Raw genomic sequence first — 25,318 nt, 5'->3', positions numbered from 1 at the left:
TGTGTATGTTGGCACACTTGATGGTGTCCCACAGGTCCCATGCGCTCTGTTAATTTTTCTTCATTATTTTTTCCTTCTGCTCCTTGCACTGGATACTTTCAATGGTCTTGTCTTCAAGTTTGCTGGTCCTTTCTTCTGCCTGTTCAACTTTGCTGTTGAATCCATATAATGAACTTGTCATTTCACTTACTGTAGTTTATAGCTCCAAAATTTGTTTGGTTCCTTTTCAAATTTCCACATTTTAATTTTGGTCAGACAATGCTTTCCTAATTTCCTTTAATTCTATGAATACAGTTTCTTTAGCTCATATTTAAGACATATGTTATATTTATATATTTGTTGCAATATGTAAGCTTCCCCAGGAATGGTTTCTGGAAAATTCTTTTTTTCCTGTGAATGGGCCATACTTTCCTGTTTCTTCATGTGTTTTTAAATTTTTGTTCAGCACTAAACATTCTGAGTATTATCCGGTTATAATTCTGGAAATCTAGCTCTCTCACTACTTGGAATTGTTAGGTATTTGTTTACTGTTGTTATTGTTGTTGCTGAGTGCTGGAACCATGAATTTGTGACATTTCCAAACTAGTTTTGCTCCCAAACAGGAAATGAAAGAGAAAAGAGAGGAGGGAAAAAAAAAAAAAAAAAGAATAGGTGCAAACTCTTTAAGAGTCTCCTGCTGCTTTTGCCTGTGGGGCACTGGAACAATGGCTGCCCTCAGAGCTAGCCCCCCAGCAATCTGAAGTAGCTAATCAAAAGCAGTGATCAGCAATCAGACCACACTCTCTAGAATTTTGGAGGACTAGGTCCTTATAGCCCACTCTGGAGCCAGCAAGCTGCATCAGGAGCCTGGACTGCAGTTCTCAATGCTGCCTTCCAGGTGGTTGGTAGATGGAGGATGGTAGCTGCTCCATAAAACTCATCAATATTTACTCCAATTTTCCAGCTTCTTCCTTCAAGGCTTCCCTGCATGCTGCACATCGTTCCACTAGATGTCATAGTTCCAAAATAGTTGATTCAGACAGTTCCTGCCAGTTCAATAGTTGTTTTGGTGGAGGGACTGATACCTAGAACTTCATACTCTAACAGATTCCAAAAATTCTCTTGTCACCTGGGTTGCTTTTTAAAATACAGATTCCCATGTTCCTCTTCTGAAGATTTTTATTCAGTAGTCTTGGATGGGGTCTCAGGTGATTTTTTAAACACCAGGATCATTTGAGAAACACTTTGTTAGAGTGTCTCCTGTTTGAGACATTTCATGAGTGTGTGGTATCTTCTCTTTCTGCCTTTACATATAATTATTCCTGAGAAATGAATGCAAAAGTATCTGATTTAAGCTGTCACACTCTTTTTTGCCTTCATTCACAAATTTTATTTCTTGCAATTAACTTTTGTTTCTTCGAAGTTGATTTGTTATTTTAAAAAATTAATACTTCTTACTCATCATACAATGTACCCTCCCCCCAAGGAAAACAAAACCAGGGAAGGAGTAATTAGGGGACAGTTGAAATATGTATTGTAGTTCGCAACAAAGGCTTTCCAGCCCACCATCTTGTACATACAAAATAAAATGGCAGCCCCTCAAGTTCACCTTAATTAAGTCCCAAATTCCAGCCCTAGGCCAAATGACACAAGTGAATGTCATGGGAATAACAAAATGGAAGCTGGGTCAATGGCTTCCATTTACTTTCCATGGTAGTTAGTAAGGTCTTCAAACTATGTTTCACTTGGGGAAGTCAAAAGTAAGCAAAAATATAGAGCAACTGCTTGACCTGGCCAGGAGTAATTATAAAAGAAATCAGAAATAATTTACTTGGTCCACACGAATTAATTCTTATCATGTTTTTCCTGAAGTAGCAAGTTCTAATAATGGGCTTCTAAAGACATGCAGTTTTTCTCCCACAACTACTTCAAAGAATTTCTTCCACTCAAACTTAGCACAATCAAGGCTAGAACATTTTTGGAGGCACAGGAAGAACACAAGAGCAAGTAAGTATATGCTGAGGCTTTATGTATAACTAAGTGAATGTCACACTCTTTTGAAGACTTAAAATCTGGAACACAATTTAAACTATCAATTAATACACACAGAAAAGAAATTAATGGCATCACAATCTTCAAATTCATTTCCATTTGGTTTTGGAATGTAGTACCTGGTTTTCTTGCCCCTAGGAGACTGATTTTGAATTCCTGAGAGTGTACCGATGACTGACATGTAGTAGTTCACTCAGAAATCCTCTGCAGATAATTCCCAAACTGTATTCACCAGTGGGTAAACCAGCTGGGTTAAGAAAATGACTAGGCTGCTTCCAGTTTCCTTGGGCCATAAGCTCAAGGTTTGTGTAGCAACCCTCACCTGGTCCCACTGATGTCTGGGCTCCCACTGCTACTTTTTATTCCTGCAATTATTTTAGTCACTGGATTTGTGAAAGAGACCTGAAGAGCGTGCCAGGCCTGGGTTTTTAAAACCATTCTTAACAGTTCCATTTGCTCTCTAGTCTTTTCCTCTCTTCCAAATAGGTGCCCTCTCTTTTCAATGAGTAAATGGGCAAATTAGATGCAGATGTTCAGAGCTTCAGACATTCTCAAAATCATTATCCAATTACAATATTTTGTTAAATGAATTTTAAGAGAAACCCTATTCACTGATTAGATTCAGTTACTACAACATCTGTTCAGAGTTCTTTTAGAGTTGCAGAGTATAGACAGCAAAAGAGGCTTATTGTAGAACTATACAGTAACTGATAGCTGGGCTGAAATTCTTACTGAGAAGCAAAGAACTTCAGCACCAACTCTAAAAAACTTCTAAATTTTAGCCAAATTTTATGACAAGAGAATGCCACTTTGACAAAGAATTCATTTGTCAGAAAAAATCAATGACCCCAAGAAACTGTCCACTGACTTTCAACAATATTTGATGAGGCCAAAATCTACTTCAGTCAAAGAATTTGAACAATCCTATAGGACTGGCCTTAACCTATGCATTCAGAATCAATACTCCTTGGAATAAGAGAGCAAATATCCAAGCCAGCACCTTGAGGATCATCTCGGCCCGGGTCATGCCTTTCACAACAATTTTAGTGTAACTGGCAGGGGCTTTCCTCACCACCTGTGAGCCAATGGAAGGCAAATCGAGCAGGACCATCTTCAGGGAGTGGGTGTCCAGCAGAAGCTGTGAGGGTAAAGCAGAACATTCTATCAGTCATTTCAAATGGACAAATATCTGGTGAACACATGCTAATAAAATTTTCCTGATTATACATGTAACATAGTCTTCATGCAGAAAATTTAGAAAATAAACAGAAATATAAAAGGGAAAAAATTATAACTCCCATCACCAGGAAAAAGACAAACACCACGGTTAACATGTGGAATACAAAAATCACAGTTAAAATGTGGTATATATTCCTTCCAGCCATGTATGTGTACATAAAAAACTAAAACTGTATATATTGAATTTTATAACCTTGTTTTCTCACTTAAAACATGATTTAACCATTCCCCTATTTGTTTCTAGATTTTTACCATTATAAATAGTGAATACTGTGATGAACAGCCTTGAATGCATAATTCCAGGTATATCAATGGTATTTCCTTAGGACAGTTTTTGGGACAGGTCAAAGCATGAGGACATCGTTAAGATTCTTGATTCATATCTTTGAACTGCTTTCCAAAAGGAATGTACCTGTTTACACATCTGCCAGCAGTGCAGACTCTACTCTCATTGGCACTGAAAACAATCAAAAAACCTTGCTTATCCAACAGGCAAAAAATGATACCTCCTTAATGTTTTATTTTGAATTTCTCTGAATACTAGTGAGGATATAGGAGATTTAACCAAATTTAGACATCAATATATTGGCAATAACCTAACTTTCCTTGTTTTTTTTTGTTTTTTTCCTTTTAAATTTAGTTCATTTGTTCTCTTGGATGCCAATTATTTAGAAGGATATCAACTTTCCTGATTGTCCACCAAATATCAAGAATGATGCTATGCATGTCCCATCTCATATAGTCTTTACAAGACCCTACCATATGGGTATTTATTATTCCCATTTTATAGACGAGAAAATTGAAGCTCCAAAGTCTTAATAACTTGCTAATGGTATCCAACACAATGGACAGGGCTAGATGAAGAAATACACAGGAAACTTCATTTCCATTTCCTGCTGTCCAAGTAAAAGCCAACTGGGCAATGCTGGTTTAGAACTCACATTGTTTCCTGCTTATTCCTTGTGTACTTCTAACCTACTACTGTTCCTGACAACCAGGTGGCAGAGAAAGGGCAGAAGCCTGGAAGGGTATATTTGGCTTGTTCAAAGTGTATAGGAGAATGGAACCAAATGCCCACCAACCAGACAAAAGCAGCAGTGGGTGACAGCTCCTACTGCTGCCACCACTATAACTGTGATGATACTGTTCAATCTTATGTGCAGGATGAGGTTTGCTATGTCTGTCACCTGTTCCTCTAGGGAAACCTTTCATAATTTTATCAAGCAGGCCTAGAATGGGATCTCTTCAGACCATATGACAATATGCATCCTCAGATTCACCCTACTTTGCTTTAGACAGGAAAATGAACAACTAAAGTTAAGATAAACTGGTTAATGAAAGACCATTAACTTAATGATCATGGTGATTATAATTTTGACAATGGTATAAAAATTGGGGAAGACATCGATGTATTACTTGGAATAATTTGGATGGAAATATTACTCTCAAAGAGTGGTGAGGAAGGCTACACTAAGGAAAGAATAATTTCATGCAGTAATGTGGTTAGTCAAAGGCTTAAAACTTTGCAGGTCATTCAACTGCAGGCCAGCAAAGTTCTGGGGTATTTGGATCTTTCCAGGTTTCCAGAGATGAAAATTCTTACTATCCTACTATCTGCTATTTGAAAAGATCAAGGACTCACAGAGAAAGGCACCAAGGCAGCAGGGGAGAGCATGGCATTGTCTACCAGAGGCCCACACAAAGAGCTCAGCCTTAGAATACTGCTCCCAATTCAACATGGCAGCAGCCCAGAGCCCACTGTAAATGATTCCGCTAAAAAAATAGGTATGTTAAATTCCAGATGGATCAAAATCCTAGATATAAAAAAAAAAACTTAAAAACCTTCTAAAAAAATATTTTACTTCTTTACTGGTGGAGAAGAATGTCAAAAATGGTTTAAAAGTATAAACTATAAAAGGGAAAGACTGAAAAATCTGCTACTTTAAAATAAAATAAGTCCATATCCATTAAGACACACAAAGTAAAAAGACAAACCACAAACTGGGAGTGGACATTTGCAATACTGACAAAGGAATAATATTCAGAACACAGAAAGAGTCCTACAAATCAGTGAAAAAAAGACCATTAACCCCAATAACAAAAAGACAACAATAGAGCAAAGAATAAAAACAGGCAATTCAGAAAAGAGGAAACTCAGATGTCCCAAAACCATGTGAAATGATGCTTAACCTTATTAGTAATCTAATAAATGCAAATTAAAGCCATAATTGTATTCTATTTCACACCTACTACATAGACAAGAGAAAAACATTTGATAACACCAAGTGTTGGCATGGCTGTGGTGCGATGAAATTGACACTGCTGGTGAGAGTATAAATTAGGTCAAGCACTTTAGGGGAAATTTAGTAATATTTTCTTACTTAAAGATGTGTATAACCTGTAACACAGTACTTAACATATTTTAGAGAAATTCTTGCCCACATACAAAAATGTTCCCCGTATCACTGCTTATCAAAGGAAAACATTAGAAACAACCTAAATGTCCATCAAAAGTAGAATGGATAAACAAATGGTGGCATATTCATGCAATGGAATATGATACTAAAGTTAAAATGAATGAGCTCAATGACATATATCAACATGGACAAATCTCAAAAAAAAAACCTTGTTGAATGAAAAAAAGCAAGTGGGGAAATGATATGTATAATAAACTTTAAAACTGCAAAACAAAATTATTTATTATTTATGGATATATGCATGTGTAACATATCAAAACACATATGGGGATGATAAAAATCAAAATCAGAATATTGGTTACCTCTGGGCAGAAAGGGAGGGGAATGGCAGGGAGGGATCCACAGGGGGCTTTGGCAATGATTGTAATGATGTGCTTTGTAGAAAAAGAAAAGGTTTGAAGCAAACATGGGAGCATGTTAAGATTTTACTGAGCTGGATGGTGAGCTGGTATTCTTTACATTATTTTCTATACTTTAATTTACTGGAAATATATATTCATATTTGTATGCTATTTGAGGCCTGGTGAGGATTCAACTTTGTGTTCTGTGTAGCAAATTTTGAGAGCCTTGTCAAAATCATAGCCATGTCTTGGCAATTATTTGTTGGTAGGAAAAAAAAACTGATTATATTTAAAAAAAAACAGTCTTGTAAAAACTGCTTCTCGGTCTTTTGGCTAAGATCATGTGCTGACATACGAGGATATTTTCTGCCTTTTTTCTGTACTTTCTACTTTCCAGAGATATAATGTGAATGAATGATGATACAGTCTTAAGTGACAGAATTAGTTTGGAACAAACAATTCTCTGGTGTCCCATCTAAGAAGAGATGGCATTTTCATCTCCTGGCTAGCCACATTAAAATTCTGTCTTCACCAGACAGCTGAACAGATGAAAACCTTGATCTCAGGTTTTAGGAAAAGCATTGCAGTCAGAAAAGGTAGGAGCTAATCTGACAGACTTAGGTGTCTGTAGGAAGTGAAGGTAAAAGGTCCCATTTATCTTGAAAATCTGTTGGTTTTCATCTAGAAAAGAGCCAACTGTTCATCTCCTTAGGCCTGGCACATTGGGTAAAGGGTGGCCATCACTAAATTCATTTGAGCCTCAGAGATAATTCTTGGGGTGCTGTGGGCTGGCTGTAGTCAGATAGGCTATTAGGGTGCAGGGTTGGCCAGCATGTTATGCCCTTATAAGTTCACCACCCAGCAGTGGAAACATTTGGGGTGGAGGGTTTTCTTCTCAAAGAGCCTAATGCAATTCTTGTGGGACCCTGGGTAGAAAAGATAATGGCATATTCCCAGAAGGCAAAGAACCATATATGCTCTGAAAAGTTCTGCAATGTGGTGGCCCAGAGGAGGCAATTCAAGATACGGGACAGATCAAGGTGGGGACATGCCTGGTTCTCCTTTATTTTCTTTTTTCCTTTCATTTCTTACCTTTTTTTAGGTATACATTTCATACAGTAAAGTGCACAAATATCAAGTACATAGCTTGATACATTTACATATGTATACATCTTGTAATTACTTCCCAATTCAAGATATAGAACATTTCTAGCATCCCAGAAGGCTCCCTCATACTCTCTTCTAGTCAATGCATTCCCTCCTTTCCCAACAAAGATAATCACCCTTATGCCCTCTATTGCTATGGATTAGTTTCGCCTATTTTTGAGCCACATATAAATGGAATCATACAATATGTATTCTTCTATGCTCGGCTTCTTTCAGTCAACATATGTCTATGAGATTCATCCATATTGTTTTAGCAATCGTGGGTTCTTGGTTGCTATCTAGTACTCCACTGTATACATATGTGACAACATATTTGCCCATTGCACTGTTGATGCACACTTGGAAGCTTTCCCAGTTTGGCCTAGTTTACATGAAGTTGCTCTGAACATTCCTATACATGTCTTTTGGCTGGCATAAACACTCATTTCCCTTAGGCAGAATTCCTTTACCCATTAGCTGTCACTCCTCATTCTCACTCCTTTTCCCCCAGGCCTTGGAAACCACTAATCTTTCTTATGGATTTGCCTATTCTGGACATCTCATATAAATTAATCATACAATATGTGGCCTTTAGTGTCTGGTTTCTTTCACTCAGCATAACGTTTACAAGGTTCATCCATGTCGTAGTATGACAGTACTTCATTCCTTTTTGATAACTGAATGATATTCCATTGTGATTACAAAATGTTTTATTTATCCATTTGTTTGATAAACATTTGAGTTGTTTCTATTTTTTGATAATTATTAGTAATACTGCTAAGAACATTTATATACAAGTTTCTGTGTGAGCATATGTTTTCAGTTCTCTTGGGTATATACCTAGGAGTGGAATTGCTTGGTCATATGATAACTCTGTTTAGCTCTTTGAGAAACTGCCAAATTGTTTTCCAAAGTAGCCGAACCATTTTACATCCCCACCAGCAAAGTACAAAGGTCCAATTTTTCCACATCCTTGCTGAAATGGATTTTTTTTGTATATGGTGTGTGGTAAAGGTCAAGATTAATTTTTTTTCCAATTACCCAGCACTATTTATTGAAAAGACCATCCTTTTACCCACTAAATTGTAATGCTACTTTTTTTTTTTTTTTTTTTTTTTTTTTTTTTTTAATCATCATTTTATTGAGATATATTCACATACCACGCAGTCATACAAAACAAATCGTACTTTCGATTGTTTACAGTACCATTACATAGCTGTACATTCATCACCTAAATCAATCCCTGACACCTTCATTAGCACACACACAAAAATAACAAGAATAATAATTAGAGTGAAAAAGAGCAATTGAAGTAAAAAAGAACACTAGGTACCTTTGTCTGTTTGTTTGCTTCCCCTACTTTTCTACACATCGATCCATAAACTAGACAAAGTGGAGTTTGGTCCTTATGGCATTCCCAATCCCACTGTCACCCCTCATAAGCTACATTTTTATACAACTGTCTTCGAGATTCATGGGTTCTGGGTTGTAGTTTAATAGTTTCAGGTATCCACCACCAGCTACCCCAATTCTTTAGAACCTAAAAAAGGTTGTCTAAAGTGTGCGTAAGAGTGCCCACCAGAGTGATCTCTCGGCTCGTTTTGGAATCTCTCTGCCACTGAAGCTTATTTCATTTCCTTTCACATCCCCCTTTTGGTCAAGAAGATGTTCTCCATCCCACGATGCCGGGTCTACATTCCTCCCCGGGAGTCATATTCCACGTTGCCAGGGAGATTCACTTCCCTGGGTGTCTGATCCCACGTAGGGGGGAGGGCAGTGATTTCACCTTTCAAGTTGGCTTAGCCAGAGAGAGAGGGCCACATCTGAGCAACAAAGAGGCATTCAGGAGGAGACTCTTAGGCACAAATACAGGGAGGCCTAGCCTCTCCTTTGCAGCAACCGTCTTCCCAAGGGTAAAACTTATGGTAGAGGGCTCAACCCATCAAACCACCAGTCCCCTATGTCTGTGGTCATGTTAGCAACCATGGAGGTGGGGTAGGCGAATACCCCTGCATTCTCCACAGGCTCCTCAAGGGGGCACTACATCGTTTTTTTTTTTTTTTTTTTTTTTCCTTGTTTGTCTTTTTTCTTTTTTTTTTTTTTTAACTTTCCCTTCTTTTTTCAAATCAACTGTATGAAAAAAAAAGTTAAAAGAAAACAAACATACAATAAAAGAACATTTCAAAGAGACCATAGCAAGGGAGTAAGAAAAAGACAACTAACCTAAGATAACTGCTTAACTTCCAACATGTTCCTACTTTACCCCAAGAAAGTTACATACTATAGCAACATTTCAGTGAACTTGTTCCTACTACATCCATCAGAAATTAACAGACCATAGTCATTTCTGGGCATCCCCAGAACGTTAAATAGCTTATCTGTTCTTCTTGGATTATTGTTCCCCCTTCCTTAATTGCTCTCTACTGCTAGTTCCCCTACATTCTACATTATAAACCATTTGTTTTACATTTTTCAAAGTTCACATTAGTGGTAGCATATAATATTTCTCTTTTTGTGCCTGGCTTATTTCGCTCAGCATTATGTCTTCAAGGTTCATCCATGTTGTCATATGTTTCACCAGATCGTTCCTTCTTACTGCCGCGTAGTATTCCATCGTGTGTATATACCACATTTTATTTATCCACTCATCTGTTGATGGACATTTGGGTTGTTTCCATCTCTTGGCAATTGTGAATAATGCTGCTATGAACATTGGCGTGCAGATATCTGTTCGTGTCACTGCTTTCCGATCTTCCGGGTATATCCCGAGAAGTGCAATCGCTGGATCGAATGGTAGCTCTATCTCTAGTTTTCTAAGGAACTGCCAGACTGACTTCCAGAGTGGCTGAACCATTATACAGTCCCACCAACAATGAATAAGAGTTCCAATTTCTCCACATCCCCTCCAGCATTTGTAGTTTCCTGTTTGTTTAATGGCAGCCATTCTAACCGGTGTTAGATGGTATCTCATTGTGGTCTTAATTTGCATCTCTCTAATAGCTAGTGAAGCTGAACATTTTTTCATGTGTTTCTTGGCCATTTGTATTTCCTCTTCAGAGAACTGTCTTTTCATATCTTTTGCCCATTTTATAATTGGGCTGTCTGTACTATTGTCATTGAGTTGTAGGATTTCTTTGTATATGCAAGATATCAGTCTTTTGTCAGATACATGGTTTCCAAAAATTTTTTCCCATTGAGTTGGCTGCCTCTTTACCTTTTTGAGAAATTCCTTTGAGGTGCAGAAACTTCTAAGCTTGAGGAGTTCCCATTTATCTATTTTCTCTTTTGTTGCTTGTGCTTTGGGTGTAAAGTCTAGGAAGTGGCCTCCTAATACAAGGTCTTGAAGATGTTTTCCTACATTATCTTCTAGGAGTTTAATGGTACTTTCTTTTATATTGAGATCTTTGGTCCATTTTGAGTTAATTTTTGTGTAGGGGGTGAGGTAGGGGTCCTCTTTCATTCTTTTGGATATGGATATCCAAGTCTCCCAGCCCCATTTGTTGAAAAGACCATTATGGCTCAGTTCGGTGACTTTGGGGGCCTTATCAAAGATCAGTCGGCCATAGATCTGAGGGTCTATCTCTGAATTCTCAATTCGATTCCATTGATCTATATGTCTATCTTTGTGCCAGTACCATGCTGTTTTGGCAACTGTGGCTTTATAATAAGCTTCAAAGTCAGGGAGTGTAAGTCCTCCCACTTCGTTTTTCTTTTTTAAAGTGTCTTTAGCAATTCGAGGCATCTTCCCTTTCCAAATAAATTTGATAACTAGCTTTTCCAAGTCTGCAAAGTAGGTTGTTGGAATTTTGATTGGGATTGCATTGAATCTGTAGATGAGTTTGGGTAGAATTGACATCTTAATGACATTTAGCCTTCCTATCCATGAACATGGAATATTTTTCCATCTTTTAAGGTCCCCTTCTATTTCTTTTAGTAGAGTTATGTAGTTTTCTTTGTATAGGTCTTTTACATCTTTGGTTAAGTTTATTCCTAGGTACTTGATTTTTTTAGTTGCTATTGAAAATGGTATCTTTTTCTTGAGTGTCTCTTCAGTTTGTTCATTTCTAGCATATAGAAACATTACTGACTTATGTGCATTAATCTTGTATCCCGCTACTTTGCTAAATTTGTTTATTAGCTCTAGTAGGTGTATCGTTGATTTCTCAGGGTTTTCTAGATATAAGATCATATCATCTGCAAAGAATGACAGTTTTACTTCTTCTTTTCCAATTTGGATGCCTTTTATTTCTTTGTCTTGCCGGATTGCCCTGGCTAGCACTTCCAGCACAATGTTGAATAACAGTGGTGACAGCGGGCATCCTTGTCTTGTTCCTGATCTTAGAGGGAAGGCTTTCAGTCTCTCACCATTGAGTACTATGCTGGCTGTGGGTTTTTCATATATGCTCTTTATCGTGTTGAGGAAGTTTCCTTCAATTCCTACCTTTTGAAGTGTTTTTATCAAAAACGGATGTTGGATTTTGTCAAATGCTTTTTCAGCATCTATTGAGATGATCAATTGATTTTTCCCTTTTGACTTGTTAATGTGTTGTAATACATTGATTGATTTTCTTATGTTGAACCATCCTTGCATGCCTGGAATGAACCCCACTTGGTCATGGTGTATGATTTTTTTAATGTGTCTTTGGATTCGATTTGCAAGTATTTTGTTGAGGATTTTTGCATCTATATTCATTAGGGAGATTGGCCGGTAGTTTTCCTTTTTTGTAGCATCTTTGCCTGGTTTTGGTATTAGATTGATGTTAGCTTCATAAAATGAGTTAGGTAGTGTTCCATTTTTTTCAATGTTTTGAAAGAGTTTGAGTAAGATTGGTGTCAGTTCTTTCTGGAAAGTTTGGTAGAATTCCCCTGTGAAGCCATCTGGCCCTGGGCATTTATTTGTGGGAAGATTTTTGATGACTGATTGGATCTCTTTGCTTGTGATGGGTTGGTTGAGGTCTTCTATTTCTTCTCTGGTCAGTCTAGGTTGTTCATATGTTTCCAGGAAATTGTCCATTTCTTCTACATTATCCAGTTTGTTGCCATACAGTTGTTCATAATATCCTCTTATAATTTTTTTAATTTCTTCAGGATCTGCAGTTATGTCACCTTTTTCATTCATTATTTTGTTTATATGGGTCTTCTCTCTTTTTGATTTTGTCAGTCTAGCTAGGGGCTTGTCAATCTTGTTGATCTTCTCAAAGAACCAACTTTTGGTGATATTTATCCTTTCTATTATTTTTTTGTTCTCTATGTCATTTATTTCTGCTTTAATCCTTGTTATTTCTTTTCTTGTACTTGGTTTAGGATTGGTTTGCTGTTCATTTTCTAGCTTCTTCAGTTGATCCATTAGTTCTTTGATTTTGGCTCTTTCTTCCTTTTTAATATATGCGTTTAGTGCTATAAATTTCCCCCTTAGCACTGCTTTTGCTGCATCCCATAGGTTTTGGTATGTTGTGTTCTCATTTTCATTCGTCTCTATATATTTAGCAATTTCTCTTGCTATTTCTTCTTTAACCCACTGATTGTTTAGGAGTGTGTTGTTTAACCTCCAGGTATTTGTGAATTTTCTAAGTCTCTGATGGTTATTGACTTCTAATTGTATTCCATTGTGGTCAGAGAATGTGCTTTGAATAATTTCAATCTTTTTAAATTTATTGAGGCTTGTTTTATGTCCCAGCATATGATCTATTCTGGAGAAAGTTCCGTGAGCACTAGAAAAGTATGTGTATCCTGTTGATTTGGGATGTAATGTCCTGTAGATGTCTGTTAAATCTAATTCATTTATCAGATTGTTTAGGTTTTCAATTTCCTTATTGGTCTTCTGTCTGGTTGATCTATCTATAGGAGAGAGTGATGTGTTGAAGTCTCCCACAATTATTGTGGAAACATCAATTGCTTCCTTTAGTTTTGCCAATGTTTCTCTCATGTATTTTGTGGCACCTTGATTGGGTGCATAGACATTTACGATTGTTATTTCTTCTTGCTGAATTGCCCCTTTTATTAGTATGTAGTGGCCTTCTTTGTCTCTCAAAACATCCCTGCATTTGAAGTCTATTTTATCTGAGATTAATATTGCTACACCTGCTTTCTTTTGGCTGTAGCTTGCATGAAATATTTTTTTCCATCCTTTCACTTTCAGTTTCTTTGTGTCCCTGTGTCTAAGATGAGTCTCTTGTATGCAACATATTGATGGTTCATTTTTTTTGATCCATTCTGCGAATCTATATCTTTTAATTGGGGAGTTTAATCCATTTACATTCAACGTTAAAACCGTGAAGGCATTTCTTGAATCGGCCATCTTATCCTTTGGATTATGTTTGCCATATTTTTCCCTCTCTCTATTAATATCCTTTATTGTACCCATACCGAATCTCTTTAGTACTGAACCTTTCTCCAAGTCTCTCTGTCCTGTCTTTGTTTCTCTGTCTGTAGGGCTCCCCCCAGTATCTCCAGTAGGGCAGGTCTCTTGTTAGCAAACTCTCTCAGCATTTCTTTGTCTGTGAAAAATTTAAGCTCTCCCTCAAATTTGAAGGAGAGCTTTGCTGGATAAAGTATTCTTGGCTGGAAATTCCTCTCACTCAGAATTTTAAATATATCGTGCCACTGCCTTCTCGCCTCCATGGTGGCTGCTGAGTAGTCACTACTTAGTCTTATGCTGTTTCCTTTGTATGTGGTGAATTGCTTTTCTCTTGCTGCTTTCAGAACTTGCTCCTTCTCTTCTATGTTTGACAGTGTGATCAGTATATGTCTTGGAGTGGGTTTTTTTGGATTTATTCTATTTGGAGTTCGCTGAGCATTTATGATTTGTGTATTTATGTTGTTTAGAAGATTTGGGAAGTTTTCCCCAACAATTTCTTTGAATACTCTTCCTAGACCTTTACCCTTTTCTTCCCCTTCTGGGACACCAATGAGTCTTATATTCGGACGTTTCATATTATCTATCATATCCCTGAGGTCCATTTCGAGTTTTTCAATTTTTTTCCCCATTCTTTCTTTTATGTTTTCATTTTCCATTCTGTCATCTTCCAGGTCACTGATTCGTTGTTCAACTTCCTCTAGTCTTGTACTATGAGTGTCCAGAATCTTTTTAATTTGGTCAACAGTTTCTTTAATTTCCATAAGATCATCCATTTTTTTATTTAGTCTTGCAATGTCTTCTTTATGCTCTTCTAGGGTCTTCTTGATTTCCTTCATATCCCGTACTAGGGTCTCATTGTTCATCTTTAGTTCTTTGAGTAGCTGCTCTAGGTGTGTCTCTTCTGGTCTTTTGATTTGGGTGCTTGGGCTTGGGTTATCCATATCGTCTGGTTTTTTTCATATGCTTTATAATTTTCTGTTGTTTTTGGCCTCGTGGCATTTGCTGACCTTGATAGGGTTCTTTTAGGGTTTGTAGACCAGTTGAAGTCCTTATCTCTAATTTATCAGATCTACAGCTTCGTGGAGTACACTTTCTCTAACTAACCAGCAGGTGGCGTCCACGAGCCACCTGTTCTCCACAAGCCAGATCTCCCCTGCTTAGCCTTTTTGGTGAGTGGGGGAGTGAGTCTTGTGGGGCCCAATTGGTGTCCCAAGCTTGCGTGTGTAGTTGGTGTTGCCTGCCCTGTATGTGGGGCGTGTTTCTGGGCAGTCGGGGAGGGGGGGTGGCCCTAACAATCAAATCTCCCTGATGATCCTAGAGTTTTAAAGCTACTGCAATAGTCTAATCCTTCAGTTCAGTCCTGCCACAGTTTGTCTCTGCCACTGACCCACAAGTCTTTGGTATTGGCGTATGGCTCCTGAGACTTGCAAGTGGGCCCCTCTTCCAGGCTGTGCACCCCGGGTCCTCTGTTGAGGGATGACTGTGCTATGTCGCAGGTGAGTGCCGTCCCCCCAGGGCAGTTCTGGGCTGCTGGGCTGTGTTGGGAGGCTCCCAGTCTGCTCAAATGATGGCTGAATGGGGCTCTGTTAATTCACACTGCTCCCCCTTCCCAGCTCTGGGACATTCAGCTGAGGTTGCAGGGAAGGCTAATGTCCACGCCCAGTTTTGTGGTGTGTGCCTGTTATTTGAAGCACTTCCGTCACACTGGGTTGTCTGGGGTAGCTCTGGGCTATGGGGCTGGCGATGGGCAGGAGTGTTTCCTGTCCACCAGGATGGTGGCTGTGAGCGGACACCCCCCTTTTCTTGGGAAGTTGTGTTGTTTAGTGAATTTTCTCAGCCACTGGATTATTGCCTTTTGTCTCAGAGCTCTCTTAGTTCTGCTCTTGACTTGACGTGCCCAAATTTCAATTCTTTGAAGCTTTCTGTATTGAGCTTCTTAGAGTAATTGTTTTAGAAAAAGCAAAAAGGATTTAAAAAAAAAAAAAAAAAAAAACAAAAAAAAAAAAAAACAAAAACGGCCCTCCTCAGAGATCTAATGGGTTATTGAAATGCTAATAGACAAAGCAACCAGGGCCATTAAGGAACGGTGCCCAGGGCAGAGAGATCAGCCTTGCTTCGGGATTTGCATATGCGCCTCAAGGCCTGATCTCCGCCCTTCCCCTTTCTGTGTTCACCAGAACTCCAAAAATCCTCTGCTTTTATTTTGGAGTTTTTCGTGTTGTTTTTTTTCTATGCCTGTCTCCTCTCTGCTGGGCTGGCTGCTCTCAGAGTCTCTGGTGTCTGGCCTCAGTCTATCTATGGTTGGAGTTTGAATCAGTAGAATGAGTTTCCGGTAAGAGCAGCCACTGCAATTCTCCCTTCTCCTTCCTGGAGCTGACAGCCCCTCCTCCCCCGGGACTGAGCCTGGCAGGGAGGGGCGCGGGTCCCCTGGCCGCAAAAACTTACAGATTTCGCTGATCTCAGCAGTTCCACGTTTTCATGAGTGTTGTATGAAGTATGCCCAAAGACAGATTGCTCTGTGGTGTCCAGTCCACGCAGTTCCTGGCTTTTTACCTACTTTCCTGGAGGAGTAACTAAAACATACAGCTCACCAGTCTGCCATCTTGCCCCGCCTCCTGTAATGCTACTTTTGTCATAAATCAAATATCTATACATTTGTAGATCGTTTCTGAACTTGATTCTGTTCTGTTGGGTTATTTGTCCCTTGTGCAGTACAACACTGCCTTAATTACTATGGCATTAAAATAAGCCTTGATATCTTGGGATCCAAAGTCCTCCAACTGTTCTTTCTTTAAAGATTATTTTAGCTATTCTTAGTTTTTTGCATTTCCCTCTACACATTAGAATCAGCTTATCAATTTACACACATACTCACACACACACACACCCCTACTGGGATTTTGGTTGTGATTGCAATGTATCTATAGATTCATTTTGGAAGAATTTATACCTTTTTAATATTAAGACTTGTAATCTATGAACATGGTCTTTCCTGGCATTTTTAAAGGTCTTCTTTAATTTCTCTTAATAATACTGTATAGTTTTTCTGTGCACAAGACTTGCAAACTTTTTGTTAGATTTATTCCTAGGTATTTAATGTTTCTTGCTTCTACTGAAAACGGTTTCATTTAAATTTTTCAATTTTAAATTGTTCATGCTGGTATATAGAAATATAATTTATTTTTTTGTATTGACCTCATATTGAGCAATTTGCTAAATTTACATTCTGATAGTTTATCTGTAGATTCTTTTTGATATTTTGTTCACAATCATGTTCTCTGCAAAAATGTTTCTTCCTTCCTGTATGCCTTTTATTTATTTAAAAAATTATTTTATTTTTTACCTTATTGTACTGGCTAGGACTTTAAGGACAACATGGGATAGAAATGGTGACAGGAGACACCCTTGTCTTATTAGTAATCTCAAAAGAAAAGTGTTCCATGACTGTTACTGTAAGTAAGTTATTGTAAATTTTTTTTCATCGATAGATTCATTTATTTTACGTTTGCTCAGTGTTGGTCTGTCCATCTCGTATCCTTTATGATCCTGTCAGTGGCTGTAAACTCCTCTGGAGCATGGCTGTGTCTGTCTCCTTGCTCTGTGTTGTGCAAAGAGTGGGTCCTTCTGACTGACAGGAGAGGATCTGAACTCTCAGTGGAAGGATGGTCCCATGGAAATCAAGATGAGTCAGGACTTAACGAGACAGAGAAAAGTGAGTGGTTTGGAAGATATGAGATTCAAAAAGCAGTTTGGAAAGAGAAAAGTGTTGTGCAAAAGAGAGAAACTGCTACAATCCAAGCAGAAGCACACACACATACACACACATATAAAAAGGAAGGAGAAAGTTCAGCTTTTCTGAATGTAAGCTTCGCAATTAAAAAAAAATCTAGAAGGAAGCTTGGTTTAATTTCAGGAAGCCTGGAAGTTTTATTTTGGATTAAACATGAGGAGGTGTGTGTGGGTGGGAAACTATCATGGGCACAGCAGGGACTGGACCCCAGGTCTCCTGATGGTCCCGTTTCTCTACACCATACTGTGCTTTCTCTACAGTAAGTTTGTGCAAATGGATCCCATTTCTACTGTATGCTCAATCATATACTGCCATGGTCATAAGACTAGTTAATGACCCTGCAAATCCCACATGATTCTCTGAAAAATTACAGACTAGCAAGAAGCATTATAAATATGGTTATGGTTCTGCTCCATGTGCCCTTGCAGCTGCTCAAGAGGACTCTGGGGCCCAAGATAAATAATTCAATATAGTAATCAGGATGAGAATAAAGAGCAGGAAAATGTCACCTTTCCCATTTTAGACACAAGTATTACACATAACCTAAATTCAGGATCTAGTACTTTTGTGGCAAAGCAGAGGCAGCTGAGATTAGGCTAAATTTTAGCTCTGAATTTCACAGCTTTTGTTAAAGCTTGGATTATGGCCAATACATAATTCGAGGCAGAATCTGTTTTAGTCTATGAACATCTCTTTGTTAACTTCTTGACTCCTGTGGTTCTCCTGCCCAAGTGAATAAAGCCTCCAGCTACATGACAGCTTGGATTTCAAAGCCCAGATACTCAGGGAAAGCACAGACCCAGCTAGACCTGAACTTCACGTGGGAATACTTCAAGGGCCACATTGCCCCAGAGCTCCCACTCACTCCCTCCAGCCAGGCTGGGTCTGTAGAGACTCCCCTATCACCCACTTGTATTTGTCTGGGATTTGATAAAGTAAAATTCCAGTTTTGGCAGATGGTTTTCTCATCCACATTTCAAAGTAGAAGCGAGCAATGGCCAAACTGATATTTTTCTGAAAATACTGGCTTTGGGTCTGAGCTGATTAATTTAACATTCTTTTAAAGAAGAGAAAATATGAGGAAAATAGATATGATATTAGATTTACATGACAAAATGAAAATATCATGGTTATTAGACACTAAATCAGCTAGCAAAGCCTAGGCAAAGCTGCAAACTCATGAAAAACATGTTTTCAATGGATCAACTTTGTGTTCCAGTGGCTTCTTTAAGTCTGGAGACAGAAACATAGTAACTGAGAGCTCTAAAGCTTCTCCAGATACACAGATAGTAATCACTCCACATCATCTCTGATTACATACCTCAGTGAGATGAAAAGAATGAATTTCCAGTGAAAATGAACTAATGAAACTGCAGACAACATGCTAGAGCATTATTTCTGCTGTTTCCAATGGAGAGAATTAGTTCTACACTCATGCAAGGGTCAAGAATTTCAAACCACTGTCATGTTACAGTCAGGCACAGTTGGTGGCTGAATCCACATAACCTCCCAGGAAGTCTTCTGAGCCAATACTTTTGACTCTGGCTAAAATTGGTTAGCCAGGATGCCAGCTACAAGCATTGGCTAGATGTTACCGTGCGGGCTCTGTGTAAAAGAGATATTAGGGAAGATGGGAAATGAAAGCAGAAAGAGTCCTGTCTCTGGTCTCAGGAAGCTTAAAATTAATAAGGACTGGCATTTACTGAGGGCTTGCCATGTGCCAAACACTGTGCCAAACACTTTATGCCATTATCTTGTTTAATCCTCACAGCTACCCTGTGAGGTGGTACTGATTACTCCCATTTTATAGACGAAGAGACTAAAGCGCTGGGAAGTTAACTTGTCTAAGGGCAAACAGTTGCTACATAGCTGAGACAGGCAGGGTTCAGCTTCAGACCTCTGTGATCCCGGAGCCCAAGTTCTTAATGATGACGTTGGACTGCCTTTTCGTAACCTAATGAGTGTAAGTAACCACATGCTTACAAAAAGCCACTGCTCTTATCACATACAAAAGGTCACTGATATCCACAGTAGTTATATCACCAGTTATACTGCTCTTCATGAAGGCCCACAATGCACCATGTCCATGTTAACTTGCCATTTTACTGGGGCTTGGCTTGGACCGGCATAGCTGAGAAGGGACAGAGCTGAGCCTCTACCAAGTCGGACCAATTTGCCAGAAGAGCAAGATTTACAGAAAAGTCCTGAACTGTATAATCTTCTCACCTAAAAATGTAGTTTTTGAGTTCTTTCAAATATAAAAAGCAAACTGAAATAGGATTACTAAGTGTTGACAGATAGAAAGCTAGAGAGGATTCATTTTAATGACTATATGAGAGTCATTTTTGATCAGCATATGAATAGATTGCATCTAAACTGGTGTTTTTCAGAATTAGGGGCTGAATACTATTGTTTGTTTCTTTTTAAACTAGCTTAGATTGCTGTCTGAACTCAAACTGTTCAACTTTTCAGATAGTTTAAATTGGTGGTAGCTGAAGAGGCGACTTGCTTTAGCACAGAACTCAACCCATCAGTGCCAAGTTGAGACAAACTATGAAGCGATGATGCTCACAAAATTCAAGGGAACAGGGTGGAGCTAATCAAGGAAGGAGCCTTGGGTGAGGCGAGCAGAGAACCAAAAAGATAAGCCTTTCTTTGCTTGCTACTCCTAAGTGGGCTCTCCCCAGCCACTCTGGGATCCAAAAGAGCCAGTGCCTTTGGGCTTGCTGCTCCCTTTGCCTGGAACACCATTCTCCCAGCTCTTCTCACAGCCACCTCCTTCTCAAGCCCCATCGCCAAGAGGCCTTTTCTGATCATCCAATCTAAAGTAATTGCTCACTTGTGTCCCTAAATACTCTTTTGCATAACTGAGTTTTACATCCTTCAGTGTATTTAATTAAGTTGAAATTATTTTCTCATTTGATTAATGTGTATATTATTTTTCTCTTCTAATAGAATGTGAGCATCGGGAAAGGGGGACTTTTCCTGTCTTGTTCACTGTGGTATATCCTGCACTGAGGACAATGTCTGGTACTTAGAAGGTGCCCCATGAAAACTTTTAAAATAAACGGATGAATGAGTTAAGAAAGAAACAGCAAGGTCACATATTGCCTTGAATAGGGGAAATCCGTAATTTTATTTCTCCAGAGTAGACATATACTAGAAGGATACGTGTGTGTTCTATGGCAGAACCTGTACGGCAAAGGACCTACACCAATTTCACCTCACCTGTTCTGCTCCCACCATGCTAATTGGCTTGCACTTGAAGAGGTGGGTGATGAACTTGGGAATAAAGGAGCTGTGGACAAAAAAAAGAAGTGACAAATTAGGTTTATCCTCTCTTCTGTAAAGAATTGCATACTCTTTTCAAAATTTTTATTTTGTTTAAGGTCTTACCTTCTTCTGTAAGGAAGAAAACTGAGAAATGAAGTAGACACTATTGTTGCCTACCAGAATCCACTGCCTTATTTTTCCTTTCAACAGGGTTTTGTTTAGGTATACTGGCCTTGGAATGTTGGAGAAATCAGATCCTGTCCTAAACTACAGAAGTGAATTCTAAGTGGCTTCAGTTGTTCAGAGCATGGCATTTCCTTGGTGACTGCTGCTGTCCTGAGTGGGAGCATTATCTCAGCCGGCCCAGTCAGACTGGAGGGAAGGACTTCACTGTGCAGCTGGGGGCGAGGCTCTTCATCCTTAGGGCATTGTTGTGTTTAGATCTAACATCGAGAGTTGCCATTTTACTGCCATTCTGAGGATAAAGTCAACCCCTACAATAGCAGCGTAGAGCAGAGCAAAGAACCTGGGTCCTTAATGAAATCAACCAGCCCTGTATCTGCCCTACCTCTGGACTTTCTATTATATGAAATCACAAAATTCACCTATTGTTTAAATCAGTTTGAGTCAGGCTTCTAATACTAGTAGTTGAAAACACCCTAACAGATAAAAGAGTGGGAAATACATGAGCTAGTTATAGGATCTTCAATGCAAAAATAAGAAATTGCTAAGGGATCAACTGTCAGATCAAGAAACATAATAAATGACCTCACAAAAATCTTCTGGGGATTCAAGGGCAACCTGGACCAGGTGTACTGATGCTGCTGTTTAGGGGAATGGGAGAGTGAACTTGTGATAGGTCAGGAGGGCTTTTTAGAGAAAACTGCAGAAGTCAGAGTAGAAAAAGCTGGGCTGTACTGGTGCAGAACTAGAAATGCCTATGATCTAGGCAAAATCCAGAGTGAATTGACCAGGAGGGCCCATGATCAAGGGAAGAAGAGATGGAAATAAAGCAAGATTTATAGCTTTAGATAAAGGCTGGCTGGTATTCCTTCCCTCACTCTGCAAATGTTGCTCCCCAGCTTATGACTTCCATCTTCTTTTATCTCTCTGTATCTTTTCCTGTACACCAGGCTCTATTCTAATATCCAATGACTGACTGGACAACACATTGGAGTGGCCCTCTGGCAATTCAACCCCAGCATATCCAAGACTCAACCCCACCCCAGAATCCCAGGCTCAGTAGACTGGAGATCATCTACTCAGTTACCCAAGTCAGAAACTGGGGAGTTAACCAAGACTGTTCCTTCACCTTCAACCCCATATCTAATCAGTTACTACGTCTTCTCCTGAACTTATCCCATATCCAGCCTTCTTCACCATCCCTGCTGCTGCTACATTTATCATTTCTCACTTGAAGTCTTTCAATAGTTTCTGAACCAGTCTCCTTGCCTTTAGCCCATAGTTTCTGAACCAGTCTCCTTGCCTTTAGCCCATAGTTTCTGAACCAGTCTCCTTGCCTTTAGCCCATAGTTTCTGAACCAGTCTCCTTGCCTTTAGCCCATTGCTTTCAAAGGGATCTACTTCAAATGCAAATATGACCAAATCCCTCCTGATGAAAACTTTTGTAATGGCCACAGACAAGCCCTTCCGTCGTCTTCTTGATTCTCTGTCCCTGGCCTTGTCAGGTTAAGTCTGGCACCCTATGTATTTTTTGTTGTTGTTGTTGTTATTTTTTTTTTATTATTTTTAAAATTCAGTTTTATTGAAGTACTATACAATCATCCATGGTATACAATCAACTGTTCACAGTACAATCATATAGTTATGCATTCATCACCACAGTCTATTTCTGAACGCTTTCCTTACATCAGAAAGAATCAGAATCAGAATAAAAAATAAAAGTAAAAAAGGAATACCCAACCCATCCCCCATCCCACCTTATTTGTCATTTAGTTTTTGTCCCCACTTTTCTACCCATCCATCCACACCCTAGACAAAGGGAGTGTGATCCACAAGGCCTTTACAATCACACTGTCACCCCTTGTAATCTACATTATTATACAATCGTCTTCAGGAGTCCAGACTACTGGGTTGGAGTTTGGTAGTTTCAGGTATTTACTTCTAGCTATTCCAATACATTAAAACCTAAGAGGTGTTATCTATATAGTGCACCAGAATGTCCACCAGAGTGACCTCTCGACTCCACTTGAAATCTCTCAGCCACTGAAAGTATTTTGTCTCATTTTGCATCCCCCTTTTGGTCAAGAAGATATTCACAATCCCGTGATGCTGTGGCACCCTGTGTTTTAACTCTTTTGAGCTCCTTGAAGATCCCCTGATTCAGCAGGCTATATAACACCTCTGTGCCTTTGCTTATAGTGCTCTGCCTGGAACATGGGTCAGGACTTACACATCTCTTAGGACCCTGTTCAAGGATGTCACTTCTATGAAGTCTTTCCTCAGTCATGCACAGGTGGCCCTGACTGCTGTTCTCTTTTGTGTCTCCACCATATCCTATATAGAGTCCACAGACCTCTATCCTAACATCTAATCTACTTTATTATACTTATTTCCTTATATGCCTATTTCCCTTCACTTGACTGTAAGTTAAAGGAAGGCAGGGTTCATGTCTGTTAAACCAAAGCACTTAATTCTGTGTCTGGGACATAGTAAGCGTTCAAGTGAATGCCTATTGGGTGAATAATTATTTAAAAAATGTTTTACTAATGGAAGCAGCTACCACTTTTTGAATGTCAGCTTAGTACCAGCACTTCACCGGGACATTTACAAGGGTCTTTTCCTTTTATGCTTCCAAACACTAAAAGAAGTTTGTCTTATTATGTCTATAATGGAATGGAGGAGAATCGGCTTAGTGGATGAGGGAAGTCACTTGCGGTTCACACCACAGTTTCAACCAGAGGAGTAATCTTGAATTCTAAACAGGAAAGGCTTTTGTTGCTTCAGAGACCCAATGGAGGCAAAAGGAAACATCAATGGCTTTGAACTGGTGAGGGAAGGAAAGGAAGTTAAAGATAGGAGATCTAGGGGAAGTCCTGCTGATCAGAAGGGAGTGAGAACAAGGGACTACTTGGAAGGGATTCCTCAGTGCTCTACACCACAGCCGGGCCTAACAAGTAATGTGAGGTGGGATTCATGACTAATCGCCACTGAGTATACGGCCTGTACCCTAAGTTTCCTCACACTAGTAAGCCTTGTCTGTGCTCCTGCACTAGGGTAGGGGTGGGCTGTGAAAGACAGTGATGAGGGCCATGTCTCTGGGGGAGAAGTTCCAGCAATGTGATGGGCAACTGCCAAGGGCTCCTCTCCCAGCCCTCAGGGTCTGGGCTGGAGAAGGCTCTCCTCCCTGCCCCCAGCTCCTGTGGTTTCTAGTCTCAGGCTGGGATTTTACCATGGTTTAAAACAGAAAACTACTTCCTAGGTCACAGGATGAATTTTTTCAGATGTGAGATATGGGAATCTTATTTCCCCGTGCACTCAGTATGGGCTTAATAATCACATTAAAGGGCTTTGAGGCTGGGACTACCAAAATAAACAGACCCCTTATTCACTTTAATGTTAGCTAAATCAGACCCCCATGCAACCACACTGGAGATGTTTAAGCACAGTAAAGTTCTACAGAGACACTGTTTCTACCAGAGGTTACTGGGAGTGTTGCAATGTGATTTATCTGCAGTCTTTTCAACACACACTAAGAAGAACCCAGAGAATGAAGGGAATGTCAACTCCTGGTTCATCTGCTGTACTGCAAACAGTAATGCTTCCATGGGGAACTGACTCTTTCCTTTCTTGACACACTGGACACCAAAGCTAACACTTCAAACCACCCCACAATTGTTGCTCCTTAAGGACTTATTTAATGGAGAGGGAAAGCCCCAATTATATACAAACTGGGAGAGATCTGGGGAAGACAGAAACTTGGAGTCCTGAGTCACCATTTGGGACTTGGATGAGAACCACCTAAATACAGAAGCTTTTACTGGGCTGACCTTCCTAAAGTCCTTCCCTGAGAAGTTTGCCAAATGCTTGTTTGATAATTAGTCAGAGGAGATTATGACCCTCTACATTGCCTGGTCTCAGGGGAAACAGTTCTATAGTCAGATAAAGTCTGGCAAAGCACCAAACTATTTCCTCATTTCAAAACCCAGGCCAGAAATGGCCACACACGAGGACATGGCAGGAAGATATGCAGATTGGTGTTCACTCCAACTATCTTGGCAATAAAGCTCCCTGACTTGTTCTTCCCAACTTTTAGTACCTTCTCTGGACTCAGGGACATTCACAAATGGATACATTCTACAGCCACAGCAATAAGTATTATGGGGGTGGGGAGGGGGGGAGGAAGCGAGGGCTCAAAAGAAATAGAACTGATGGTTTCTGTCCTTAAAGAGATTATAATCTAGTTGGAGAAACAAAATGCATACATCAAATCACTAAATAATAATTTGTGTGTGCACGCGCATGCGTGTGCATGTGGTTCCCTGTTTTTTTTTTTTTCTTTAAGTTTTATTCTAGTAACATAAAAAATAATTTTAATTATCCAAACCTGTAGAGGGGGGTTCATGTCCACATAATTCAGAATACCAGGATATCTAACTTATTTCTCTTTGTCTTAATATGTTTGACGATTGTATCACTGTTA

General features: G+C 39.3%; 1 protein-coding gene across 3 annotated transcripts in view; it reads right to left on the bottom strand.

Moving 5' to 3' along the window:
- Nucleotides 1-25,318, bottom strand: part of VPS53 (VPS53 subunit of GARP complex) — a 175,625-nt gene that overhangs the window by 11,395 nt on the left and 138,912 nt on the right. For 2 of the 3 annotated variants that reach the window (XM_037808181.1, XM_037808183.1), the window contains 2 exons: nucleotides 20,611-20,680; nucleotides 3,032-3,169 (listed from right to left, as the gene is read on the bottom strand). In XM_037808181.1, coding sequence (XP_037664109.1) covers nucleotides 3,032-3,169; nucleotides 20,611-20,680 — 208 coding nt within the window. The remainder of the gene's footprint in view (nucleotides 1-3,031; nucleotides 3,170-20,610; nucleotides 20,681-25,318) is intronic. The other variant, XM_037808182.1, reaches the window with a different exon arrangement.

Source organism: Choloepus didactylus, chromosome 18 (genome assembly GCF_015220235.1).
Source record: "Choloepus didactylus isolate mChoDid1 chromosome 18, mChoDid1.pri, whole genome shotgun sequence".
NCBI classification, from domain to species: domain Eukaryota; kingdom Metazoa; phylum Chordata; class Mammalia; order Pilosa; family Megalonychidae; genus Choloepus; species Choloepus didactylus.
The sequence above is the reverse complement of the archived record's forward strand: the minus strand, read 5'-3'. Positions and strand labels throughout refer to the sequence as shown.